At 35.4% G+C, this 26,578-nt stretch overlaps 1 protein-coding gene across 2 annotated transcripts; it reads right to left on the bottom strand.

Annotated features, from left to right (window-relative positions):
* Positions 1 to 557: 557 nt before the first annotated feature.
* On the bottom strand, positions 558 to 24,498 carry tbl1xr1b (TBL1X/Y related 1b). Of its 2 annotated transcripts, none has more exons than XM_067362225.1 (16): positions 24,270 to 24,498; positions 20,177 to 20,228; positions 14,915 to 15,015; positions 13,115 to 13,260; positions 12,811 to 13,021; positions 12,386 to 12,518; positions 12,131 to 12,272; positions 11,933 to 11,996; positions 11,752 to 11,849; positions 11,620 to 11,680; positions 10,880 to 11,001; positions 6,587 to 6,661; positions 6,344 to 6,471; positions 6,003 to 6,168; positions 4,879 to 4,980; positions 558 to 2,295 (listed from the first exon to the last, which is right to left on the bottom strand). In XM_067362225.1, the coding sequence occupies exons 3-16, from the start codon at positions 14,970 to 14,972 to the stop codon at positions 2,269 to 2,271; spliced, it is 1,533 nt and encodes a 510-aa protein (XP_067218326.1). In that variant the 5' UTR covers positions 14,973 to 15,015; positions 20,177 to 20,228; positions 24,270 to 24,498; the 3' UTR covers positions 558 to 2,268. The 2 variants fall into 2 exon arrangements, with proteins under 2 accessions (XP_067218326.1, XP_067218327.1); XM_067362226.1 differs by lacking the exon at positions 24,270 to 24,498 and adding an exon at positions 23,566 to 24,257.
* Between the last annotated feature and the right edge of the window lie 2,080 nt (positions 24,499 to 26,578).

The following is a 26,578-nucleotide window of genomic DNA, read 5'->3' as shown; positions in this document are numbered from 1 at the left end:
TCGGACTCAAATCACAATAGTCAAATCAACATCGCAGTAAGTGATTTCTGCTGGAGAGTGAGCAAAACAAGAAAAAAAAAAACAAAACAAAAAAAAGATAAAGAGGGAAAAAGTAGATTAAAGATGATCTAAAGTGAGAAAAAAAAAATTAAAAAAAATAAAATCACTGAACAAGTAATTGCATGGTCTAAGATGTTTTGATATGCCCATGTACGTGCTTTTGCTAAGAGCTAAAAGCAACCTTAGATTTACAAAAGATTTTAAAGTACAAAATTTCAAAGGGTTGTGGACACAGCAAGCTGAGTGCTAGGTGTTGAGGACCAAGAGAAGCAAACGCTTGCACACACACACACTGTAAAATATCTCTTTAAAATTAAAACATTATAAAATACCATTCCACTGTCATAGACAATATAATAAATAGCACATTTTCGTACAATCTACTTGTTGATTATATTAGAGCAAGCTTCAAAATACTCATCTCTCTCTCTCTCAAAAAAAAAAAAAAAAAATACTCATACACAGAACATTTGGATTGTCTGGGGGGGGGGGGGGGGATTGATACACAGATTATAGTTGATCTACGGGGAAAGAAAGGCATTTGTTAGCATTTTGGACTACTTTAATATTAAAAAAAAATAAAAATTAAAAATTACATACGTTTAAACCAGCCGCCTCATCCTCTAATAATGATCTGGTTCATTCAAGTAAATGTTTAATGTCACTCAAGTACTTTCAGTCCAAAAGATAAAAGATGTTTTTAAGTGCTCATTGGATTTCATGGGAGTAGGTCTAAAGTGCTGAGAGGTGACATGAGTGTGCTGGGTAAAAGCTGCTTCTCTGGACTATGACTGTCTAATGGTATTTTATAAAGACACGTGACAGTGTCTAGCAAACTCTAAATCAATGTGCCGTTACCCTGACAAAACCACGTCGCAAGAAGTCCATAATGTTAACGGAGTTTTCGTTAAAATACATCCTTTATAACAGGAGCATCCCCGTGGACACATTTACGTTTTTCTACATCAGTTTCTGCGTTTATACCCATACCTTCACTGCACAATAATGTCATTTTACAAACGAGCAAAAATTGTTAGCAAAATATCACCACCTCAACCTGACTTTGGACTATCAAATTGGATGAATCAAAAAGCTTGTCCACTTCCCTGCTGACTGACAAACTGGATAAAAACCACACCGACCCATAATTCTGTAACTCACATGAAGCCATAGACTATGGCTGTTACAGTCACACACACACACACACACACACACACACACACACACACACACACACACACACACACACACACACACACACACACACACACACACACACACACACACACACCCACACACACACACACACACCCACCCACCAAGCACTAAAAGTGTCGAACCTCTATAGAAAAGCAGGAAATGACAGCAGTAAACAGCACTAAAGTAGGAACATCAAATCGGAGGAACAAATCTGTCAAACATTAATTGATGTTAAATATCCTCTAGGAGGAAGGTGAAAGGAAAATCATTGGAATCCAAAAAAAAAAGAAAGAAAAAGGAATGAATAACCTGATAGCTAGAATGAATAACAATGCCCGCCATTCATGCACTGCAAGTTCAGTTTTGTCTTACCACAAAGTTGCATAGGTTGTACAAAATAACACAGGGCATTTGTGTTAGAAAATATAGTTGAGTAATTTAATAGGCTTTCTGTACTCATATAACTCTTAAAAAGAATCAAATTATCTCTCAAAGTTTGGCAAAAAAAAAATTCCTTGAGCATTTTTTGGAGAACAGTTCCGAAGTCGCAAAGCCACTAAACATACAGTGCCAATACTCTGAATTGTCAATTTCATACGGCCACGAGTTGGCCATATTCTGCTCTTTAGCTCATGCAGTTACGCATAAACCATTGTTGGAGCACTGGACGTGTACAATATGCACACGACAGCGCCGTGGACCTCAGCCCTCTGGGTTTGGAATGATGAACACAGGAACTAATGAGGGGTGTGTGTGTGTGTGTGTGCACATGCGGTGTATTTCTCATGTCTTGAGCGTGTCTGTATATAACAGTCCTTGAGCACGCTGATTTTGTGTGTGTCTTAAGCGTCACAGGTCCGTGTTGTGATGGAGCTGAGGGACTGCTGGTCTGGGCTGTGGTCTGGCACCTCACGCGTGGACTACAGCAGTGGATGATGGGCCAGGGACAGTCAGTAAATTTGGCTATGCACACATTCATAGTCGGTCCATGGCTTCCCAGCGGCAGTGTCATTTTCTTAGGTCTAATACACAAACCTGAAAAAAATAATAAAAAATTGTTATGACCAATGGGCAGTGACATTAATCCTTAAGGTAAATGTTAAAAATTAAGACTGCACAATTTGGCCAAAATGTTGTGATTATGTATCATTCTGGCTATAAAATATGGAAGCTTGTTTCTGTCACTAAATTATTTAATTAAAAAAAAAAAAAAAAAAAAGAGGTACCTGCGAGTTAAAAAGTCAAAATTGAGTGTTATAAATGTAGAATTGTGTGATATAAAGTCGCAATTCTGACTTTTTTCCCTGACTTTATAACTCGCAATTATGACTTTCTCAGAATTGTGAGATAAAAACACGTTATAAAGTGAGAATTACGAGTTTATATCTCACAATTCTGTGAAAAAAAAGACAGAATTGCGAGATTTAAACACAATTCTGACTTTATAACTCACAATTGAGTTTATATCTTGAAATTCTGAAAAAAAAAAAAAAAGTCAAAATTATAGATATAGATCTAGAGCTCACAATTGTGAGAAAAAAAAAGTATCTTTTTTATTTTTATTCCATGGCGGAAACAAGCTTCCATAATAAAACAACAATAATAATAAAACAATTTATTATTATTAAATGAAAATATCTAAAAATTAAATATGAAATATAAAATTTCAATGTAAATTAAAATTAGTATTTAAAGGGCTCATGATATGAGAAATCAAATTTGCCTTGACCTTTTGACCCAAGTAGTGTTTGTACCATTAAGACATAGCTTAAAATATTTTCCTCACTATAAAACAAAGCATTTACTTAATTTAACTCCAAAAACAGCTCGTTTTTATATTGTGGGATCTGTGATGTAACACAGGCAAATACATTTGTATATGCCTGCCTCCATATGGTTTATTTGTGTATGGTTTATTTTAATGGTGACTCTGGATTATATGTTTATTCTGAGCATTTTGTTTTGTAAATGAGGCACAGTGTAATGGAGAGTGCATAAAAAAGCTTTTTTTGAAAGAAGCAGCAGCCAAATGTATTGAATTTGACAGCAGCTGCATCACAAATCGTAAGTAATTGATTTCATAATGCTTTGTGTGTAAATGATGTTTTTGTATGGATAATGTTTTCGAAAACACTCATGTACAATAGTGAGTGGGCGTTTATAGTGTTTCCTACCGTTTACTGACAAGCCTTAAAAGGAGCTGCCCCACCTTTTAAAACTGATCATTTCAGACAGAGGGTCAGGATGATGGTTGAAAATAATAGTTTTTCAGCATTTACATATTTGTATTATTAATTAATTAATTTATTTATTTTTTTTGTGCAAAAAAACAAAATAAATTATTAAAGGGTTAGTTCACCCAAAAATGAATATAATGTCATTTATTACTAAAATTTAACTTAAATTAAGATATTTTTTGTTGAGATCCAATGGCTCAGTGAGGCCTCCATAGCCAGCAATGACAAAAAGCGACGAGAATATTTTGGTGCGCCAAAAAAACTAAATAACGACTTATATAGTGATGGCTGATTTCAAAACACTGCTTCAGGAAGATTCAGAGCGTTATGATTGTTCTGTGTCGAATTATGATTCGGATCGTGCATCAAACTGCTGAAATCATGTGACTTTGGTGGTCCGAACTGCTGATTAGACACGCTGATTCATTATGCTCCGAATCTTCCTGAAGCAGTGTTTTGAAATCGGCCATCACTATATAATTTTTTATTTTGTTTTTTTTGGCACACCTAAATATTCTCGTCACTTTATTATATTAATGTTGAACCACTGTACTCACATGAACTGATTTAAATATGTTTTTAGTACATTAATGGATCTTGAGAGAGGAAATGTCATTGCTGGCTATGGAGGCCTCACTGAGCCATTGGATTTCAACAAAAATATCTTAATTTGTGTTCCGAAGATTAACAAAGGTCTTACAGGTGTGGAACGGCATAAGTAATTAATGACAGTTTTCATTTTTGGGTGAACTAACCCTTTAACATTATAAGTGAACTATAAGGAACATATTTAAAAAAAAAAAAAAATGCCTGACCCCTTTAACGTTTTTTTTTTTTTTTTTTACACATTACAACTGTAAAATTACAATACTAAAATGTATTGGCTGCCTCAATTTCTTAATTCTCAAACTTTAAATCATCATCTTATTTTGATGGAAAACTGGAGCGAGTCCTTAAATCTTCTCTTTTGTTGGTACGGGGAAGATGGTTGGCACAAATTCACGTTTTAAGCAGATGAGCAGACTCAGAGCAGATGAAGAGATGAGTTTGTGTGAGATGAGCTGCATTTACTGTGAAATTAGCTGCTCTGAGACACTTAAAAAAAAAAACTGGTGGATAATGAGCTGTTCATGAGTAAGAAAACACTGAAATACGCATATATCAATTTAATTAAATCACAACCTTTGTGATTTTATAAATTGCACTAAACAATAACATGATTTCTGTTTAACTTCAATTAATTGTGAAGCTCTACTAAACTATAATGGATTTCAAACAGATTCAGCACATGCTGCATCTTCATAGTAATCTGATTATGAATAGTAAAATTAATAGGTTCACGCAACTCTTTGCACATTTGCTTTGCAAAACAGAAACTCACCGATCCATCTGATGCACTTGCGCCCACTTTGTCCCCAGTGGAGTTCCAGCATACTTCAAAAATGCCGCCCGTCCCTCTGTAGCTGTTGACTAAAGCACCACTCTGTAGGGCAGAATTTGAGACTCACGTTAGGAACACCAGTCATGCAATGCAGCATAGTGACAGATCAATATATCAGCCAGGCCAGAAGCTCAAAACTGTATTTGCAATGGACAATTTATGTAAGACTGAAGCTGTAAGTAAATATCAACAAATAGTTCGAACACACTTGATTGAGTAGTCTTATGCCTCAACATCTGAAATTATTTTGTAGACAAATTTAAATATGTGCCTACATAGGATGTAAACTGATAAACTGAAGTTGCTATTTGGAAAATGTAAAGAATGCTAAATTTATTTAAAAAAAATATTAAATAGAGATTTTTATATAAAACTAACATGTAAACAAAAAAAAATAGATTGTGAAGGAAAACCTGGGGGGATAGTGTTAGGGACAAGGTGTAAAGGCTAACTGTTAAATGTTATCTTTAGCAAATTTCTAAATGAATATCCATTTTCATTTTGTATATTATAATGTTTCATGAAAATAAGTCTCAAGGAGGCACGAATTGATCAAAAAGTAACAGTAAACATTTATAATGTTGAAAAATTTCCTATTTCAAATAAATGCTCTCTTTTGAAATTTCTATTCAAAGAATGTAGAAAAAAAGTCATGGTTTCCACAAAAAAATCCCTATCTTAGAATCCATATATTAGAATGATTTCTGAAGGATCATGTGGCACTGAAGACTGGAGTAATGACGCTGAAAATTCAACTTTGCATCACAGGAATAAATTACTTTTTAAATATATAGCATTAAATGTAGTATTTTTAATAATAATATTGTGAAATATTTGGTGTATTTTTGATCAAATAAATGCAGCCTTAATGATTATAAGAGACTTCATTAAAAAAAAATCAAAAAAAAAAAAAAAATCAATAAATAAATAAAAAAAAAGTCTTCACACACCAATTGGCCAAAGAAATTGTGTCCAAAAAAAAAAAAAAAAAAAAAAAAATCAATATTTTATTGATCTCATGTTAAAAATAAATGAGTAACAGTTCGATAAACAGCCAATAGTACCTGCGTGTTCCAGATATGGACACACTTGTCGAAGGAGCCGCTGGCCAGGTGCCGCCCATCTGGGCTGAATGCCACACTGTAGACGGGCTCCTGGTGTTTGGTCAGTGTGTGGATACAGGCACCACGCTCTGCATCCCACAGACGCACCGTTGAATCAAACGACGCGCTTTAGGCAGAAAAGAAAAATAACTGCTCAATGTGTATAAATACATATAGACATAAAACACATCGAAAATTCTGAAAATAGAGACAGATTTTAAATTTAGCCAATTATCTTTAAAAAAAATAAAAATAAATAAAAAAATAAATAAAAAGGACTGATGGTGGCTAGTTTTATGCACCTGGCCAGCATGAGGTTGGCATTGGGGTTGTTGGTTCCAGGGCCAGTAGGGCTCCATTTGATGGTGTAGATCTCCTTATTGTGGGCTTGCAGGTCATGAACACATGTGTCCTGTTTCATGCTCCAAAGCTAATGTTTAATATAAAACACAACATTAATATAATACACACTCCCAATTGACAATGCAAGCACAACAGAAAAGAGCCAAATCAGAGAGACTGATGGCAGGTTGTTGGTAGCTCACTTTTAGCGTCATGTCATCAGAGCAGGAGGCCAAGAGATTCCCTGTTGGATCCCATTTGATTGCATTGACTTCATTCTGAGGATAAGGAGTTCAAATCATCAGTGATGTAATCAGTTAAGCATGCTTAGCTCTATAATGCTTCATCTATAATATTTGATGCATAGCTTATCTGTGTGCTTCAGAAAAAAAGGACTTTTAATATAATTTCCACCTCTGTGTCAACAAATTACATTTAAAAAAATAATGCATTAGAAAACAGTATTTTTACATTGTAATATTTTACAATATCACTGTTTTTACTGTATTTCTGATCAAATAAACACTGCCTCAGTGACCATAAGAGTTATTTTAAAAATATAAAAAAAAAAAAAACATTAAATATAATAATCATTTATGTAATATTTCATACATTAGAAAAACTATTGAAAATGTGCATTATGATACAACAGGTATTTGAGGAATATTTACTTTAATCATCGTAGTAATGCATTTTATGATATATTATTTCATCCATAATATAATTGTTCCTCAAATCATTTTAATCTCCAAATTAAATAAATTAAAAAGTAAAGTATCATTTTACGAAGATATATTTAAAGGGAACAGATATGTATTTTTATATATGCAGTAGAACTGGACAGTCTTGATCCAAAACATCTTGATTCAAACACCCACGCCATCTTATTACTAAATGACAATGATTCCCCTATGTCTGTTATGCATGTTTCACATTGCAAGATGCTGATGCTTGCGATGTGAAACAGGCTTTAAACCAAACACTTCAGTGACTCTGGTTAACCTTTGAAACTACGGATTATCAAACTGCAACATTCAAATCAGCAATCGTGCTGCCGCTGATCCAGAGAGAGCAGCTGCCATAAATGTACAGCATGAGGCAGCCTCACTAACAGTCTTTTCAACCACACATTATGAATATTTATGTGTTACAAAATTTAAGTAACGGGGGATAAACGTGTACTGGGATAAAAGTTTGTAGTTTGGTTAAAAACATGTCAAAATAGAGTAAATCACCTTTTGAAAGTGTTTTGACACTTGTCTATTTTTGCAGTTTATCTCTTTAGCCAAAAGGTGGCGACAAATAACTGTTTAAAAAAATTATTGAATCATACATTCAAGCGATTAATTCACAGATTCCTCCAATAACGAAACAAGTCTTTATGAATGAGACATTGACTCCATAAAAAAAAAAAATAAAAAAAAGTAAAAAAAGAAAGAAGGGGGGTTAAGTTGTGGCCTAATGCTTAGAGAGTAGGACTTGGTCATGGGTTCAAGTCTCATGGTGTGTTCAAGTCATTTTGTTAAGATTGTATTTACAAGCTGAAGGACACGAACGCCACCACAATGTCGTAAATACGAATGGGAAGTTCAGCCCTGATCTGTACGAGTTGGGGGCATGTCAGTGAGAATCATGGCAGAAAACCACAATACTAGCTATATTCTGGGTAGGTATTTAGCAATCACATTGTCAGGCTTTTTTACTTCTAATGGAGTAAGCTAATTGTCTGCACAAAATATGGTAACAAAATAATGTATTTTGTATGTATGTAATGTATGTATGAATTGTATGCAATGATAAAGTTTAACAGTGGTTTAACATAAAATATTCTTTGTTTTTCATTTTCTAGAAGTAGAAGTACTATATTTTTGTGTAATTAATTAAGAGACGGTACACCGCCATCTTACTCTGACGAAAGTGACTTGAATGTACCAGCTGTCATAAACACGACTTCCCATCTCGTAAATACGAAATTCCCAGGAGGACTCGAATGCACCATCAGTACTGGCAGGAAATGTAGGTGGGGGAATGAACAGCACTCTCTTCCACTCTCATTACCCACAACTGAGGTGCCCTTAAGCAAGGCACTTAACCCCCAATTGCTCCCGGGCACCACAGCAAAAACAGGGTCCCATTGCTCCTGGTGTGGTCAATACTCACTGCTGTGTGTGTGCACTTGGATGGGTGAAATGCAGAGCACAAATTTCAAGTATGAGACACCATACTTTGCTACATGTCATGCTCAATATTTCACTTTCACCATTATTTTTTAATTATTTCATTCAAAGTAATATATTTTTTTAAATAGCCGTAAGCAATGAACATTTTGTCAGAACCTCTAGTAAATTAAATATTTTCTTTAGTTGTCTAATGTTTTTCTTAAGAATTGTGGGAGAATCATGAACTCCATTTCGGAAAAAAAAACTCTGGGACTGAAACTCTGTTCTAGCCACCAAATGGTTTAATTAACCCTTTAAGACCTGAAGGCTTTTTTAGAGGGTTTTTTTTTTCCTGAGTTACACACAAAAGTAAAGACTTATAACTCCAAAACTGTAGCAAGAAGAGACAAAGTGTGGGTATCATTTGATAGAACACTTTTTGTGTTTTTAGAAAATATAAATTACATTAGGGCATTTTCATGCTGAGAAACTGCTGATAAAAGACAAATATATATAATATTTTTTATAATTTTTCATTTTTTTTTTTTTAATTTGACATGGGAAAAACTCAGGAAGGCAATAAGATCGGAGAAAGTTTTTTTTGGTGATGCTCTCCTACATCTGGTTCAAATTTTGTAGTGATAGCATAAAGTATAGTTGAATAAAGTGTTATTCATTTCACAGGCAGTAAACTCAGGTTTAGAGGCACTTCTCAGCACTCGTTAGGAGTTTTTCAAAATGGTTAGATGCATTAAAAAGCTGAGTTTCTAAGCTTTAAGATGATTCCCATTTTGTGTTATTCCACGTTGGAAAACGAACATGGATGGTTTCGGGAACACTGGATACACACTGCACCCCGGAAAGATGAGAGACATATTTTTAGCCAAGTATGTTAAAGGTGCCCTAGAATCAGAATTTGAATTTACCTCGGCATAGTTGAATAACAAGAGTTCAGTACATGGAAAAGACATACAGTGCGTTTCAAACTCCACTGTTTCCTCCTCCTTATGTAAATCTCATTTGTTTAAAAGACTTCCGGAAAACACTCAGATCAACATAACACCGACTGTTACGTAACAGTCGGGATCATTTTGTATTGTATTAACGTCTGGATCTGTGCACAGACAAGGTAAGCCAGCAAGAACAACAGCGAAAAATGGCAGATGGAGCAATAATAACTGACATGATCCATGATATCATGATATTTTTACTGATATTTGTAGATTGTCTTTTTAAATGTTTCATTAGCATGTTGCTAATACTGTTAAATGTGGTTACTGTATTCACGGAGATGAGAGTCGTTGCCATTTTCGTTTTTAAACACGTGCAGTCTGTATAATTCATAAACAACTTCATTCTTTATAACTCTCTCCAACAGTGTAGAATTAGACATTAGCCACAGAGCATAGCCTCAAACTCCAACAGAATCAAACGTAACCATCTAAATAAATACTTTACTCACATAATTCGAAGCATGCATACAGCATGAATGACGAACATCTTGTAAAGATCCATTTGAGGGTCATATTAGCTGTGTGAACTTTGTTTATGCAATGTATAGTCGAGAGCTCGTGGGGCAGAGGGAACGCATCTATTAAAGGGGCCGTGCTGAAAAAAATCAGTGCATAGTTAATGATGCCCCAAAATAGGCAGTTAAAAAAATTAATTTAAAAAAATCTATGGGGTATTTTGAGCTGAAACTTCACAGACACATTCAGGGGACACCTAGGACTTATATTACATCTTGTAAAAAAAACAATCTAGGGCACCTTTAAATCATTCCGTGAGTAATATCTATATAATTTTCTATGATCTGTGCATTTTTCATGAAGTTATGAGTATGTGAAATCTACATATTTGTATTCAGTTAGCGGCTGTGCTGTTTTTGTTGTAAACGCATATTGCTCAGGCTCAGTAGAGGGTGAAAACAATGCAACAGAAGCATGTTGGAGGCTTGATCTGAACTTGTAAAGATTCTGGTTTTGTATGCAAAACTAATTTTTGTGCTACCTCTATGGGTTAAGTTTTTATTGGCTCTTTAACAGAGACACGCAAATGGGAGCACAGGCGCTCAATGCGGTTTTAAAGGGTTAAGAAAAAAAAAGAAAATCAATATAAATGTTTAAAATATGATGCAATAACATGCATTTTTCTAAAGGTTCAATAGTTTGATGTCAAAACATTTAGTTTTTTCTGACTTATTTCATATGTCAGGCTTTATAGGGTTAAAATGTCACTTTTGCTAAAAGTAAATTGTATGTCAGTGCAAAAAGTAAAATAAGTAGATATTGATAAACACTATTGGAAATAGTAGAATATGTGATGTAAGTGGCTTACTGTGTGGCCCTGGAATGTTTTGACTGGTCTGTCCTGGCCCAATTTACACACATGAATGCACATGTCCGTGCTGCAGGAGGCAAACGTGTTGTTGCTCTGCCAGTCCACGTCCAGAGCTGGAGCTGCGGGTGACAAATGAAAACCACATCATTCTTAATGATTCTTTTGAAATGAGCTTACGTACAACTAACACATTTGGATAACATGAAGGCTCTTCACACTTGAAATAGTTAACCCTGGGTCATTCTAAACACCTCGTTCATTATTTTGCTTCACGTTTCAGATTGCTCCTAATTTACCCAGGGTTAATAATTAATCCTGGGTATTCATAAGATGATGTTTCACATTGTACAGTCCTAAACCATGGGTTAACGTTCTTATCTGCATATTTGCGGTGTCAGTGTTATTGGTTGAATAAACACAGCACGCGACCTGTTTACATAAGCTCTAGCATTGAGCATCCTCGTATTGCTGACTGTACTATTGGGTTTATACTGAATGGACATTTCAGACTATAAATGGTAAGAATGAAACAGCCTCTTCTTCACTCAAATTGTCGAGTTTTCTGTCAGCATTTGACATTTCTCCTCTCAAAAGCTGAGTTTACTGTTTACAAATAATATGGAATCCTGTCATATATACTTTTATTGATCTGAATTAAAGAGTGTATTTAAAGTTCTAACGTCAAGGTCCGTCGTGTAATAATGAATATCCTGCTTGTGATCATTTTTGTTACTCACCAGAATGGAATGGAAATTGCTGTTTGGCCTCTCCTGTGTGTGCGTCCCAAATAATGGTGGTCTGAAAGGTGCACATTCCCATTAGCCTCTTAACTTCATCACATGACAGAATATGATAAGATTAAACTGTACCTTATCAACACCAGCGCTGAGAATAAAATTTCCTTTCTTGTTCCACTTTAGAGCAAATATGGGACCTTTGTGCTGCCCCAGTGTACTGGCAAGATTACCTACCGGTTATGGGACACACTGATTAGATAAACAGGATTTTGTAGTTTTAATTGACCTTAGCGATAGAGTTAATGAAGCTCACCATCTTTAGTCCATATCCTGGCAAAGCCATCATAAGATCCTGTGGCTAGAAGTGTTCCTTCACTCTGTTCAACATGAGAGAGAGAAATATTCATTTGAATAATTTGTTATGTCTATTAAGTGAGAAATACATGTATGAAGAGAGAGGCCCATGCAAGCAGGGTTACTATGATTCATAAGCCCTAGTCCCAGCACTCACATTCCAGTCCAGTGAGGTGACGTCTTTGTTACTGGGTACATCCTGCCCCCCCTCCCGAATGCAGTGGCGCAGCACCAGCTGAGTGGATCCTCCCGCACTGCTCTCACTCAGGTTCCAGATCCGTGCAGTCGAGTCTCCAGAGCTGATGGCAACAAGCAAACACAGAGAGAATCAACCCATTTGAAAAGTATTATGCAGAGACGTTCAAAATTCACAGGTTTAGAAAGTAAACAATGGCTTTAGCTTGATACGGACCCAGAGGCCAGCAGATCGCTGACAGGGTTCCAAGCACAGATGAAGACCTCAGACTCGTGGCCCCGCAGCACCATGGCTTTACTGGCTGGGATCTCCACTGCCCTGTCCACCTCCATCATGTCTGAGTGGTGGTCTGTCAAAGGAAAAGACAAATATTTTCAGCGCAATGACATTAATCATCCTAAATAGTCAGTAGAATGTTTGTTGGGGGATCATCACAATAGCAGATATTAAGCAGACATTCCACTAATACTCTGAGTATTACTATTATAGCTGGCAAAATGTCTAAAGTGGACCATCGGAAAAAAAAAAAGTGTTACCCAATGAATTTGTGATTTCAGTCACAGATCGAGCGGTTTTATGGTCTTAATAGTATTTCATTATGATAATTCCATTTTGACATAATATATAGGGCATGAGTTTACTAGACAGCGTGTGAGATCCGTTCTCCTCTCCATTAGCTGTGTTCTCTCCGTTCTTGGCAGCAGTGGCCGTTGTGGCACTGGAGGCGGCGGCAGCTTGCTGTTGAGCCAGCTTATCCTTATACACCTGCTGCCTCGTTTGCACCACGTCTGGCATCACTGCATCAATCAACGACAGCGACTCGATTGGTCGTCCATCAAACAGCGTACCATCCTGAGAGCAAAATAATGTCAGATTGAGCATTTTTTCTTATGTGTAATGGGAAGCTGAGAAATATCCAAATCTGGTACTGGTACCAGCGCTGACCTCATTGATGCTGACTTCAGCCTCCACATACTGCAGGCCTTTCTGAATGATGGAGATGAGGGCAGCAGGGGGCACCAGAGCTCCGTTGATGTTGGACTGGCTGATGTGGCTCTCTATGCCAAAGGTGAACGCTGAGTGGGAGAAGCCTGCAAGGGAAAGGAAGACCGTTCTTGATACCATTTAGAAACATGTATCTTTGAATAGTAAGGTACCAAATCAATGAAGAAATTGTAAAAATGTTACATAATTGATACGTCTTTCTGCAATACCTACCTAATTTGGTCGACTAACAAATGTCTGATTTCAAAACGAGTGTTATTACATTTACATTTATTCTTTTAGCAGATATGAAGTATATGAAGATATTTTTAATAGGCCTTTCAAGTAAACACTTTCAGATGCCCAGAAAGGTACTAAAACACATTTAGTACAGTTTATGTGAGTACAGTGGTTGAACCTTATTATTATAAAGCAACAAAAATACTTTTTGTGCGCCAAAAAAACTAAATAAGGACTTTAACAATATCTAGTGATGGACGATTTCAAAACACTGCTTCATGAAGCTTCGAAGCTTTATGAATCTTTTGTGTTTAATCAGTGGTTTGGCGCGCCAAAGTCACGTGATTTCAGTAAACGAGGCTTCGTTATGTCATAAGTGTTTCGAAACTTCAATAGCTCACGTGAATTTGGCAGTTTGATTTATGCTCCGAACCTCTGATTCGAAACAAAAGATTTGTAACGCTTCAAAGCAGTGTTTTGAAATCAGCCATCACTAGATATTGTTGAAAAGTCATTATTTTGTTTTTTTGGCGCACAAAAAAGTATTCTCGTCACTTCATAACATTAAGATTGAATGACTGTAGTCCGTTTTAAATGACTGTAGTCCGTTTTAAATAAGTCTTTAGTCGCTTTCTGGGCATTGAAAGTGTTAATTATCTTGCTGGCAATAGAGGCCTCACTGAGCCATCGCATTTTATCAAAAATATCTTAATTTGTGTTTTGAAGATAAATGAAGGTCTTACGGGTGTGGAACGACATGAGGGCGAATAATAAATGACATTTTTTTATTTTTGGGTGAACTAACCCTTTAAGGAATAGTGAGAGCATAGATGAAGGAACAGTGAAATAGATTTTTTTTTTTCAGCAGGCAGCAGTTAAGTGCTCACAGTTTTACTTATTATCAATAAGCAAAAACATAACAAAAACAAAAAAAAAACCTTTTGATTCAGCTAGTTCCCAAGGCAACATTTCTCATTTTCATTTAGTTTAACTTGAAGTACTAAATTAACTAAAACTCATAAAAATGACAAAACAACTAAATTACTAAAACCTTTACTACAATTAGTACTAAAAATATTAAAAACTATATTAGTTTATAAATTATATTAAAATAAGAGTTTCAAATGCTTAAATGCACATTTGTGTATGTTAAATAATTAATAGATTTTATAAATGCCATTGGTATTGGTTTACTTACTCTTAAAGAGCAGCACATAAAACTACATTACATTTTTACACTTCCTTAAACAAGCATGGATGATGTTTTCCTAAAACACACTGTCAAGATGTTGCCATGGAGTTACTATGGAGTTGCTATTGTCCTGAGTGTTTTTAGCATGTTGCAATGTGGTTTTAGGCTGCTCTGGCTGGTTGTTAGGTGGTTGAACCACTGATCTGTCGTGTTCCATGTTTATTTCCAAAGAACTAAAAAATACTCCTGTATACAATCTGAAACAGGATTTTACACAGAGCTGTTCACTGAATTAAAGAGGGTCATCTGCAGACAATGAACATACACACCTGACTCTTGCAGGTATCTGTACACCAGGAAATTGACCTCATCGCTGCTTATGCTCATTTTGGATCCTGGGTGAACCAAGAGGTCAGGGCGAGAGTGGAGCCTGGAATAACAAAGACATGTTTGTGTTGCTGTTCTTCACAAACAGCATATGAAGCATCAGAACATCACTGGACAGTATACACTACTGTTCAAGTTTTTTTTTTTTTTTTTTTTTATAAAGAAAGACAGAAAGAAGTTACACTTTTATTCAGAAGGAATTATTATATTTACCAAAAATGACAAAGACTTTTACATTGTTACAAAAATATATATTTCCAATAAATACTGTTCTTTTGAACTTTATCATAGAATTTCTGAAAAGAGTTATCATGGTTTACACAAAAATATTAAGCAGCACAAGTGTTTTCAAAATTGATAATAATAAGAAATGTTTCTTGAGCTTCGAATCCATATATTAGAATGATTTCTGAAGGATCATGTGACACTGAAGACTGGAATAATGATGCTGGAAATTCAGCTTTAACATCAGAGGAATAAATTACATTTTAAAAATGATTTAAATAGATTTTTAAACTGTGATAATATTTCATGATATAACTGTTTTTGCTTTATGGTCAAATAAATGCAGCCAGGATGAGCAATGTCTTTCAAAAGCATTTAAAAAAAAATCTTGACGAACCCAAACTTTTGAATGTTATTGTAGCACAGAACTTAAGTAATAGTAGCTCATAAAATTAAATACTAAAACAATTTTAAAAACCTATTCTCTTTATACTGTTATTCATTAACAAAAAAATGTTCAGCACATTACTCAAAGGGTTAGTTCACCCCAAAATGAAAATTCTGTCATTAATTACTCACCCTCACCCTCAATTCTCTTCAGAAAATTTGGACTAAACCACTCAATTCATATGGATTAGTTTTCTGATCTCTTTATGAAGTTTTTGAAGTGTCAAAGTGGTAGTTACAAAGGCAGTCAACGGAAGGAAATCTGTCATCAAAAAGACCTTCATTTGTTCCAAAGATAAATGAAAGTCTTATGGGTGTGGAACAACATGAGGGTGAGTAATAAATGACAACATTTTCATTTTGGGGTGGTGTAAGTTTGAATGCATTTTCACATTTTTCATTTTCTTGATTATCTATAATTTTGTGATTTTAATTTGGCCTGCTGCTTTTTAACAATTTTTGACAAGGCGAAAAGCTATTTTATATACATTATATTATATTAACATTATGAAATAAATGTTTTTCTGCCCACAATTATTAGCACCCTTTTATTCAATACTTTTTGCAACCTCCTTTTGCCAAGATAACAGCTCTGAGTCTTCACCTATAATGCCTGATGAGTTTGGAGAACAACTGACAAGAGATCAGAGGCCCACAACATTACAAATCCAGCAGTATATTTAACGGTGGGCATGGGGTACTTTTTATCCATGTGTGCACCAAAACCATCTGGGGAGTTTACTGCCAAAAAGCTCTTGTTTTAGTTTCATCTGATCATAGAAGCTCGTCCCGTTTGAAGTACCAGTCTTGTCTGATAACTGAATATACTGGAGATTGTTTCTGGATGAGAGCAGAGGATTTTTCTTGAAACCCTCCTGAACAACTTGTGGGGATGTAGGTGCTGTTTGATAATTTTTTTTAGGCTTTCTGAGATTCAAGACTCAACTAATCTCTGCAATTCTCCTGCTGTGATCCTTGGAGAGTCTTTGGCCACTTAAACATTCCTCCTCACCCCGCATTAGGACAATTTAGACACATGTCCTCTTCCAGGCAGATTTATAACATCTTTAGTTGATTGGAACTTCTTAATTATTGCCCTGATAGTGGAAATGGGGATTTTCAATGCTTTAGCTATTTTCTTACAGCCACTTTATATTTTGTGAAGCTCAACAATCTTTTGCTGCACATCATAACTATATTCTTTGGTTTTACTCATTGTGATGAATGATTAAGGGAATTTGGCCTTTGTGTTTCCTCATGTTTATACTCATTTGGAACAGGAAGTCATGGCTGGACAATTTCATGTTCATGATCACCCCAGTGAGCTAAAAAAAAAATTATGAATGGGAATATACTTCAGAGATATTTTACTCATAAAAAATTCTAGGGGTGCTAATAATTGTGGGCAGCGTGTTTTGGAGAAAAACATTTATTTCTTAATGTTATTTTCCTCCCAATTTCAATTCAATTTGCTTCAATGAAAGGTTAGATTTTTGCTAATTTTATGAATTAAAGATCAAAAGGATATATTATATATTATATTATATTATTATTATATTATATTATATTATATAGCCAGTAAACAAACTACGTCAGATATCGCAGATTCTACCTGACCTAAAAAGCCTCGGCATCAATCGAAAAAGCTCTATGACCAGGGGCTTATTAAAACCCAGATAAATCACCATATCAACTTACAGTGTAAGGCTTATCGCCTTTCACTGTCAATTGCGCCCATTCCTGTTGCATGTCCTCAATCTGGCAATCCGTGTGAGTGTCGAGTCTAAGGAGGAGGGGGTGGAAAAAAAACAACCCTCTCCAATATTTTGAATTTGGACTGCAGTAACAATTTCAAAAGCTAGCTATCAATATTACATACAGCCGCTTTAAATATATATATATACTTTTTAATAAATGGTTACTAATAATAATTACTGGCTGGCCTTTTTCATCAATTCTTTCAGCCACCTAGCCAATAAGCGCAAAAAGTTATTTTCAAACCCTGCTGCTCTTGGTATCCTTGAACAATATGTTTTTAAGCAAAGATAACTGAACCTAAACTTCTCAACTGAACATTCTCACAAAAGCCCCTTTGAGCCCTGGAGAAATTTTCCATCCATTTGCTCACCACTGGAAAGAACTGTTAGAAGCTACACTTGCAAGGACTGATGTTGTGGTGGGAAGAACTGCATGTGTTTAACAAGAGGAAATGCTTTAGATGTACTCTTACGACTGCTTATTTGGTCTTTAAGCCACCTCCACAATCTAATAAGCCTTCACGTATTACAGCAACCCATCATATGACAAGAATCCCTGTTTACGATGTGTCAACAGCCCTGAATGTGCAGCGGTTGCCCATTTACAATCAAATAAAATGGGCTAATACAACTTAAAGAAAAGACCCTTTAGCAGTATAAGATAAGAATGGCTGAACGTCTTTACATTAAATTCTCTTATCCTACACTCATACTAATCACACACCAATCCGGTACATTTGATTTGATCTGATCGTTCCGCATTTCTAAAAATCATTAATGAGCATGTTTTCATGCACACCAGTAAGCTGATAACTCACAAATATCATCTTATTGAAATAACCAGTTGTCCCCTTTTACATGCAAACCAGTAAACTGACAATGCAAGTAAACCACGTTTACATGACTTTATTAATAAATGGGGTTATTTCCCTGCAGTGACATCAAAAAATTATCATTTGCGCATCTAACTCCTAGTATTCCATATTTTTTTATTATGTCAGTTGTGATGTTAAATAAAGCTTGCAACATGTCAGCGGGAAACTTACGGCTCATATTATTCTCTCATGCAGTTACAGTTTTGACTGAAACACTTTACTTCTGCTGCAAGAGAGATTTGAACACATTTTTACAAATTTCTGGGTCTTGAAAGAGTCTGCGTTTGCGATATATTTCCTTCTTCCTTTCCTGCAAAATGCTCGCTCTGTCTGGATGTGTTTAAATCTGCACTAAAACTGCGTGCGTTTTTGTCACGTATCACATATGCGCACTTCAATAAGCCGACAGAAAGCAAGTTAATGTGTTTACATGCCGCGTGAAATTTATTTATTCATTTATCCTTTATTGGTATCCGAAATTGGTGTAAGAGGCAAAAAACTACCTGTTCCGACCGGTTTATGCTTAAGCCGTTTATGACCTTACTCCGATAAAAGACAACAGGTTACCACGTTTACATGACCACATTCGTTGTCGGCTTATTAAGCATAATCGGCTCAGGAATGTGCATGTAAACGCACTCAATGTCAACAGCAACAACAGATAGATCCGGTTCACACAGAAGGCAGGGCTCGACAAATGGTCTAGGACAAGTGGATTTTCTAAAGGGGAAAATGAAAGAATTTTACTTGCCCAACCGGACAAGTGGCCTGATTAAACAAAAAAATAACTAAGGAATCACCAAAAATGCGAGAATGACTCGTGTTTTTTTTATTTATTTTTTTTTACATTTTTTAGTGTAAGTGGCGATCGATAGTAAATAATAGATAATGTATAATTTACTGACAAAGCCTCTCAATAAGAAATCAAAACAAATGAGCACAGCACACACAAAGAAACTCAGTTAACATACTGTGGTAAAAATTCAAAATGTGAAGTTTTAATATTTATATAACATATAACAAATGATACAGTTAAGCAACACCACACAACCAATAGTGCGGTTTTCCTGAATACCATCACGATTGAAAATGTGACTGATTTCATACTGTGATTCAATTTCATTCAATGTGATATTTCAATAAACAAGCAGTTAATATTAAGTCACTTACAGTATAGATGCAATATTGACTGTTTTTGTTCTATTTCAGCAGCAAAACTAGTTCCAAACAAAGATCAGAGCAAACCACAGCAATCAGTCGTGTTTCATTACTGAATGATTCAGTGTTTTGAACGAATCGGTCCAGTCAATGATTCAATGACCCATTCTTAAACAACTACCTCATTCTTGAGTGAATCAGCCATTTGAACAAATCATTTAAATGAATGTCTCAACTCGGTCACTTGCCGCAACCTAGTGGCTTTTTGTGTTTAAATGTATCATTTTCCCCCCACCATTTCTTATTTGTATTTTCAAAAAAATATTTTAAACAATCTTTTTTAAACATTATTTAATGCAGCTGTACTTTTTCCAGTGTAAATGATTTAATTTCATTTGTAACAGCCCTACAGTGTTTTATTATTGTAACTGAATTTATTGATTAAATTTAAGAATTTAAAATGAAAGATGAAGTATATATTAAATAAGATAAGGTTTAGTTTATAAGTTAAACTTATAAAAAGTTAAACAAAAATGCTTCTCAAGACCTTACTTTTTTCCCCCCACTTTACTCACCTGCATCTCATGTTTTAACCACAAAAACGTATTCTGTGTGAAGGGCCTTTGCAAGCTACTTTTTTTTTAATACAATGTAGGATATTTCGGACTTCATACTGCTTTAAATTTTGAAAAGTAAAATTTTTGACATTTTCATGATTTTTAAGGATGTGACACTCACTTACCATGATTAGATGCTCATACTTTTGCCATCCATGGGAGCACAGTCAAATCAGCCTGTCGATAAAAACACTGTATTAGTTATTATCAGATTTACAGTCAGCCTTTTTATTTTTTCCCCCTCTATAATTAAGCCAATAGTTTGAGATGGTCCTCACTGCAGAACACGAGATCCAGGGGGTGAGGTTGGATCCAGATCCAACTCCTGCCACTTTACATATGAGAAGTGTCTCGCTCACCCGGCCCACATCCAAGTGTGATGTCAGAAGCCAGGCCAATGCTACCCTGCAGCCGATTCTTAAGATTTTATTGGTCATGTCAATCACAGTACTGATTGCCTACACCAAACACAGATGCTTAAACCTACCCATCTCCACACCCTGGATCTGGATCCAACATCGCCCCCTGGATCATGTGTACTTCAGTGAGGAGCTACTGAATAGTTTAACAATACAAGTGTAAATGTTTGATGACATCAAGAAAAAGTATATTAATTCAACAAGCAATTGTGTCATTTATAGTCAGAATCATCAAACTGTTAGCTTTAAACAAATGGCAAATCATCTACACACATTATCACGCTTTAGAGAAAAACCTCCAGCTATTTCAGGCACATATTGGATTTCCACATTTTTAAAGTCCCCTTAAAGAATTAGTTCACTTTCAAATAAAAATGACTCCAAGCTTTACTCACCATCAAACCATCCTAAGTGTATATGACTTTATTTTTTCTGATGAACACAATCGGATAAATATTAATAAATATCCTCCTGACGCATCCGAGCTTTATAATGGCAGTTACCAAACGAGTATGAGCTGAAGAAAGTGTCTCCATCCAAATCCATCCACCATAAACATGTGTTTGTGTAAAAAAAAAAAAAAAATCCATATTTAACAAGTTATGAAGTAAAATGTCTAGCTTCTGCCAGACCACCTTCCGTATTCTATTTACAAACAAAAAAAAAGGTAAAACTCTCAGTTCAAAAAGCTTACGCTACATCCTACGCCTTCCCTATTCAACTTACGGAAAAAGTGTAACTGAAGCGAACGCCAGTTTACACTTTCTTTGTAACTTGAAAACGGAAGGCAGTCTGGTGAAAGCTAGATATTTTACTTCGTAACTTGGTAAATATGGATTTTTTTTTTTTCACTTCAGAAGGCCTTTATTAACCTACCAGAGCCATGTGTAAATATGTTTATGGTGGATGGATGTGGAGACACTTTCTTCAGTTCATGCTCATTTAGTAACACTTACTGCCATTATAAAGCTTGGATGCATCAGGAGGATATTTATTAATATTTCTCCGATTGTGTTCATCAGAAAGAAGAAAGTCATATACACCTAGGATGGCTTGAGGGTGAGTAAAGCTTGGGATAACTTTAATTTGAAACTGAACTAATCCTTTAAACCAGAAGAGGCAACCCACTTTTCTTCAGTGTTGTGACGCATTCAAAGTGAAACAGAATACTGAATTGAGGGACAGGGTTTTATTTTAGCGCACCTCCTCTCCATCCCTTGCTCATAGCAGACTGACTTTTGGAGGGGAGTGGTTAAGGATATTCATCCCAAGCCATCAAACTGACATCAGAGAAGGGAACGCCATTCCAGAGAGGAAGCAAATTTTCAAATTTGGATTAAAGATTACCACGACAAACATATTTTTTTTTCTGTGTAGTAACTTACACGGATTAGTTGTTCACCACAAGACTAGTAATGTGCGCTAACAAAGTAAATAGGGTCAATTTTGATTTTATGACGACTTTAAACCAATAAACTTGAGATTCCTGGATACAGATTTTTAAAATTCATTCAACAGTGATTGTACTTGCAAACTGCAATTTCTAAAGAATGAAATATTAAAGACTTTATTATGACCAAATTTAATTTGGTAGTCGTTGACTGAGATTCTTTTCATAATAAACTGATGTACCACAACTACATTTCAAGCACAAGAAGGAGGTAGATCATATAATTTGAAAAAGAGTACCCCAATCTCAGTCATTATTTATCAATACTCTGAAAAGCCAAGTGTGCATCTTCAAAATCAGAGCCGTGAACAAAGTTACAAAAAAGGAAGTGCACGCCAACACGCGAAATGAGGTCTCACACACTCAATGCGCATGACCGTCCACACCACAATGACGTCATTTTTGCCGAACGCACCTTAACAATCGTGTGGCCACATCGAGTATAAACCAGGCTTTAGCTTTACTGCAACTCTGGATTTGATTACTCAGCATTCAAACTGGAAGTCAGAGCTGCTGAATGCTGATATAGTGAGACCAAACTAGAACAACCCTCTGAAACATATACATACTTGCACAGCGCTAGTGGTTGACCGACATGGGCTTTTAAAAAAAAAGAAAGAAAGAAAAAAGAAAAGAAGGTGGTGGAGGCTTCAACCGAACAGCATATGTCTGAAATCTAAATCTTTTGTAACATTAAACACTACTGTTCAAAAGTTTGGGGTCAGTAAGCATTTTAATTTTATTTTTGGGGGATAGAAATAAAATTAATCAATACTTTTATTCATCAAGGATGTTAAACTTATCAAAAGTTACAGTAAAGACAATTATAATGTTATAAAATATTCTATTTTATATACATGCTGTTCTTTTGAACTTTCTATTCATCAAAGAATTTTGAAAAAAAAAAAATGTACACAACTGTTTTCAACATTGATAATAATAATGAATGTTTCTTGACCATTAAATCATCATATTAGATTGATTGCTGAAGGATCATGTGACTCTGAAGACTGAAGTAATTATGCTGAAAATTCAGCTTTGATCACAGGAATAAATTACACTTTACTGTATATTGACATAGAAAACAGCTGTTTTAAATTGGAATAATATTTCACAATATTACTGTTTTTGTTTGTATCTTGTTTTAATCTAATAAATACAGGCTTGGTGAGCAGAAGATACTTCTTTTAAAACATTAAAAAAATCTTACTGACCCCAAACTTTTGAACGGTAGAGTATATAGTTTATGGTTTAAATATAGAGCAATTTAATATGCAAAAAAATATCTATTCTGAATGTCTTATTTAAAAAAAAAAGTTTTTTACATTACACAGCATTACACCATTTGCGGCCCCATGGGGGTCCTGGACTCCAGTTTGAAAACCCCTGGTTTAGAGTATAATGTTCAGTATTTTCTCTGTAACCATTTACAAAGTCGGCAAGTGTATGATGCCTAATGTTTTAAAATCTGTTCTGATTTAAAGCAGTCGTACAGTGTATTAAAGACCTAGACAAGTTCATATGATAAAAAGCAGCTCTTAACGTGGACACAAAACCCCCCTTTTAACAGCTATCATGAAACCATGCAATCAAACTAAAAGTTCTTGTACAGCATATAATATATTAGATAAATACAATACATCACCTCTTTGACAGAGTCAAATCTGATGTAGTCAAATGCATTTTCATGGTTAAACTATATGTGCATAATTTTGTAATTCATTCATTCTCTTTAACAGGTCCATTAAATTAGTCTCTGTTCACGTCTTCACCAGTAAATACACCCGTGCTATTCCAGAGTAGTTATAACACGTCATTTAATTAGAGTAATTAACAAAACACATCAATTAAATTAATTAATAAAAACATAATTAAATGCATAATGCAATACTAATAACCATATTTTAATCGCAAAAAATATCGTCGTAACAACTGTCACGCGAACACTCTGCCGGAAGCGCCATTACATGTCATTCGATTTTTAGCTTACGGCTAAAGCGTATGGTGGATAAACGTCACCGGAAACAACAAACTCCCCAAACAAGTGCAAATAATGAGCGATTCTAGTTCTAGCACGTGGCTGCTTCCATAGCAACGCAGCTAACTAGTCGGTTAAATACAAGCTAGTTGTTGTCAACGTCCATCTCGCGTGCACGGCGCGAGGAACCTGAGCTCCCATCCCCCACCACGCGGTCACACGCGCTGCAGTTTCACTCTGCAAAATGAACACTTTTAAAGAATTATAATCGCACTCCAGCTATCTAAAACGCAAACGGAGGCTATAACCGTTAGTTTGAGCATAACTAGAATCTGGGATGTGTTAAGGAGCGAATAAGAGGCTTGTCTTACTCCTGTCGATACGTCCACTCTCACCAACCGCTAGCTTCTGGAGCTAAAGTACTGAACAAATGTGCCAGGGCGCCGACGCAAATCCGGCAGAAGGTTATGCCTCGACCTTTTCACTCCACAATGTTACTTCTGGCCTCGAATAATATTTATTTTCCTGTTGTCTGTATGAAATATAAAGGAATAAAAGAAACATTTAGCAGCTTATGGCCAGCCAAGCGCTTCAGAGGAAGCCGACGGCCTCAGACTAGCAGTAGGGCGGAGACTTTCCAGGCGAAAATGAGGTATCGGTCTCGTTGGGCTTCCTTCCAATTAAAAACTGAAGAAAAAAAACCCCTCCTCAATTATATCTAAATTATGTAACTTTGTAAAAACTAGTTTAAATGTGCGATTATGATTATGAAAGCGAAGTGTTTTTTCTAACATTAGCTTAAATGGGTATTCAAGTATAATTGGAGACACGTGAGATTAGAATTACGCATTGTATTTCAAAAGCAACTATTTCCAAAAATGTATAACAAAACTGTGTTAAGGTTCGTAAAATCGGACTAATGATAAACAACACAGTTGAACGCCCAACCCCCCCATCGCTGATACAGAAGTGTATTTTGCCTGGCTGGGCACTGCCTGCGATTCCGCCACACCCACAATCTCCTCTGCTCAGTCATTCAATAACAGACTGACATCATTGGTCTGCGTATTACACTGCTATTTCCAATCTACCTTAAGTATTGTAAAAGCATCGCAGTAGTCTTGTGACTCACAGTCACCCCATTGAGCATTTGACCTGTTACCCATCAATTGCAGCAAAATTCTTTTTTCAGCTGCATACCCTCAGAAACCAGCTACTGCCTTGTAGCCTACTCATTGTACATTTTCTTCATAATGTAATGTACATAAATGTCCATTTTATATTAACCTTATATTTTAGATTTATTAAATACTTAGCACATTAATTTAGTACAAATGATTATATTGTATATAAACAATCATGCAAATAAAATATGTTAAAATTGAAAATCACACACAGGGGTTTCCATGTTTTATGGGGACTTTCCATAGACATAATGGTTTTAATACTGTACAAACTGTATATTCTATCCCCTAACCTTAAATTTACCCCTGAACACAACCCTCACAGAAAACTTTCTGCATTTTTAGATTTTCAAAAACAACTTAGTATGTGATTTTGTCCCCATAACGCAGGGTATACCTTAAGCTTCGGAGCATTATGAATCTTTTGTGTCGAATCAGAGGTTCGGAGCACCAAAAAGTCACGTGTTTTCAGCAGTTTGGCGGTTTGACACATAATCCGAATCATAATTCGACATGCTGATTCATTATGCTCCGAATCTTCCTAAAGCAGTGTTTTGAAATCAGCCATCACTATATAAGTCTTTATTTTGTTTTTTTGGAACACCAAAAATATTCTTGTTTCTTTATAATATTAATATCGAACCACTGTACTCGCATGAACTGATTTAAATATGTTTTTAGTACATTAATGGATCTTGAGAGAGGAAATGTCATTGCTGGCTATGCAGGCCTCACAGAGCCATCGGATTTCAACAAAAATATCAATTTGTGTTCCGAAGATTAACAAAGGTCTTATGGGTGTGGAACGGCATGAGGGTGAGTAATAAATGACATTATTTTCATTTTTGGGTGAACTAACCCTTTAACTGAAAGTTTTTTTTTTTTTCCTTTCTCCATCTGAGAGATGATGACACAACTATGTAACGTCTCAAACCATCTTTGCTTGCTGGAAAGATGTTTAAAAGATAGGACTGAGGAGGAAGGGGTTAGCGCTCAACCCATGAGATATACCACCAGCTCTCCAACTGAATTATTATCTGACAAATCAATCATAATCCATATATCATTTAGTTGAGGTTGCTCTATAATTTGTTGTCATAGAGGTATCTATGATGGGATGAGCAGAGCATTATCGATGGACCACATTTCTGGACAGGACACTACTAAAATTTATTTTCGATATAAAAAAACATATACAAGGTAGAAATGCAATAGCCAACAATGTGATATTGGACATTTTTGGTTAACATTGTGACCTTGGAGAAAATCATCATACTGAATGTCACAGCTGAAAGCAATGATTGGATTATTGGATTTTATACAGATCATAATTTGTACTGTGCAGTGCATTGATTTATGATTGAACATGCAAACTCTTCTCCCTAATATGACAAACCTAGAAGTAAAGGTCAGTTCTTTGTGTATAGCTCATTAGCAGAATGCAAAGCACTCAGTTATTTGTTGTAATAAGTAAATGCTACATTTTTGCTGCTGTT

The sequence above is a fragment of the Chanodichthys erythropterus genome, chromosome 16 (genome assembly GCF_024489055.1).
Source record: "Chanodichthys erythropterus isolate Z2021 chromosome 16, ASM2448905v1, whole genome shotgun sequence".
Lineage (NCBI taxonomy): Eukaryota > Metazoa > Chordata > Actinopteri > Cypriniformes > Xenocyprididae > Chanodichthys > Chanodichthys erythropterus.
This window is presented reverse-complemented; position numbering and strand designations above follow the sequence as displayed.

Bases quoted from the DNA above. Each gene is read 5' to 3' on its own strand.
- tbl1xr1b (XM_067362225.1), bottom strand. From the start codon at position 14,972: ATGAGCATAAGCAGCGATGAGGTCAATTTCCTGGTGTACAGATACCTG. The intron at 11,850-11,932 runs GTGAGCTTCATT...CATAACCGGTAG, and splicing joins CAGGATATGGACTAAAGATG to GTAATCTTGCCAGTACACTG. The intron at 11,681-11,751 runs GTACAGTTTAAT...TGCACCTTTCAG, and splicing joins TCAGCGCTGGTGTTGATAAG to ACCACCATTATTTGGGACGC.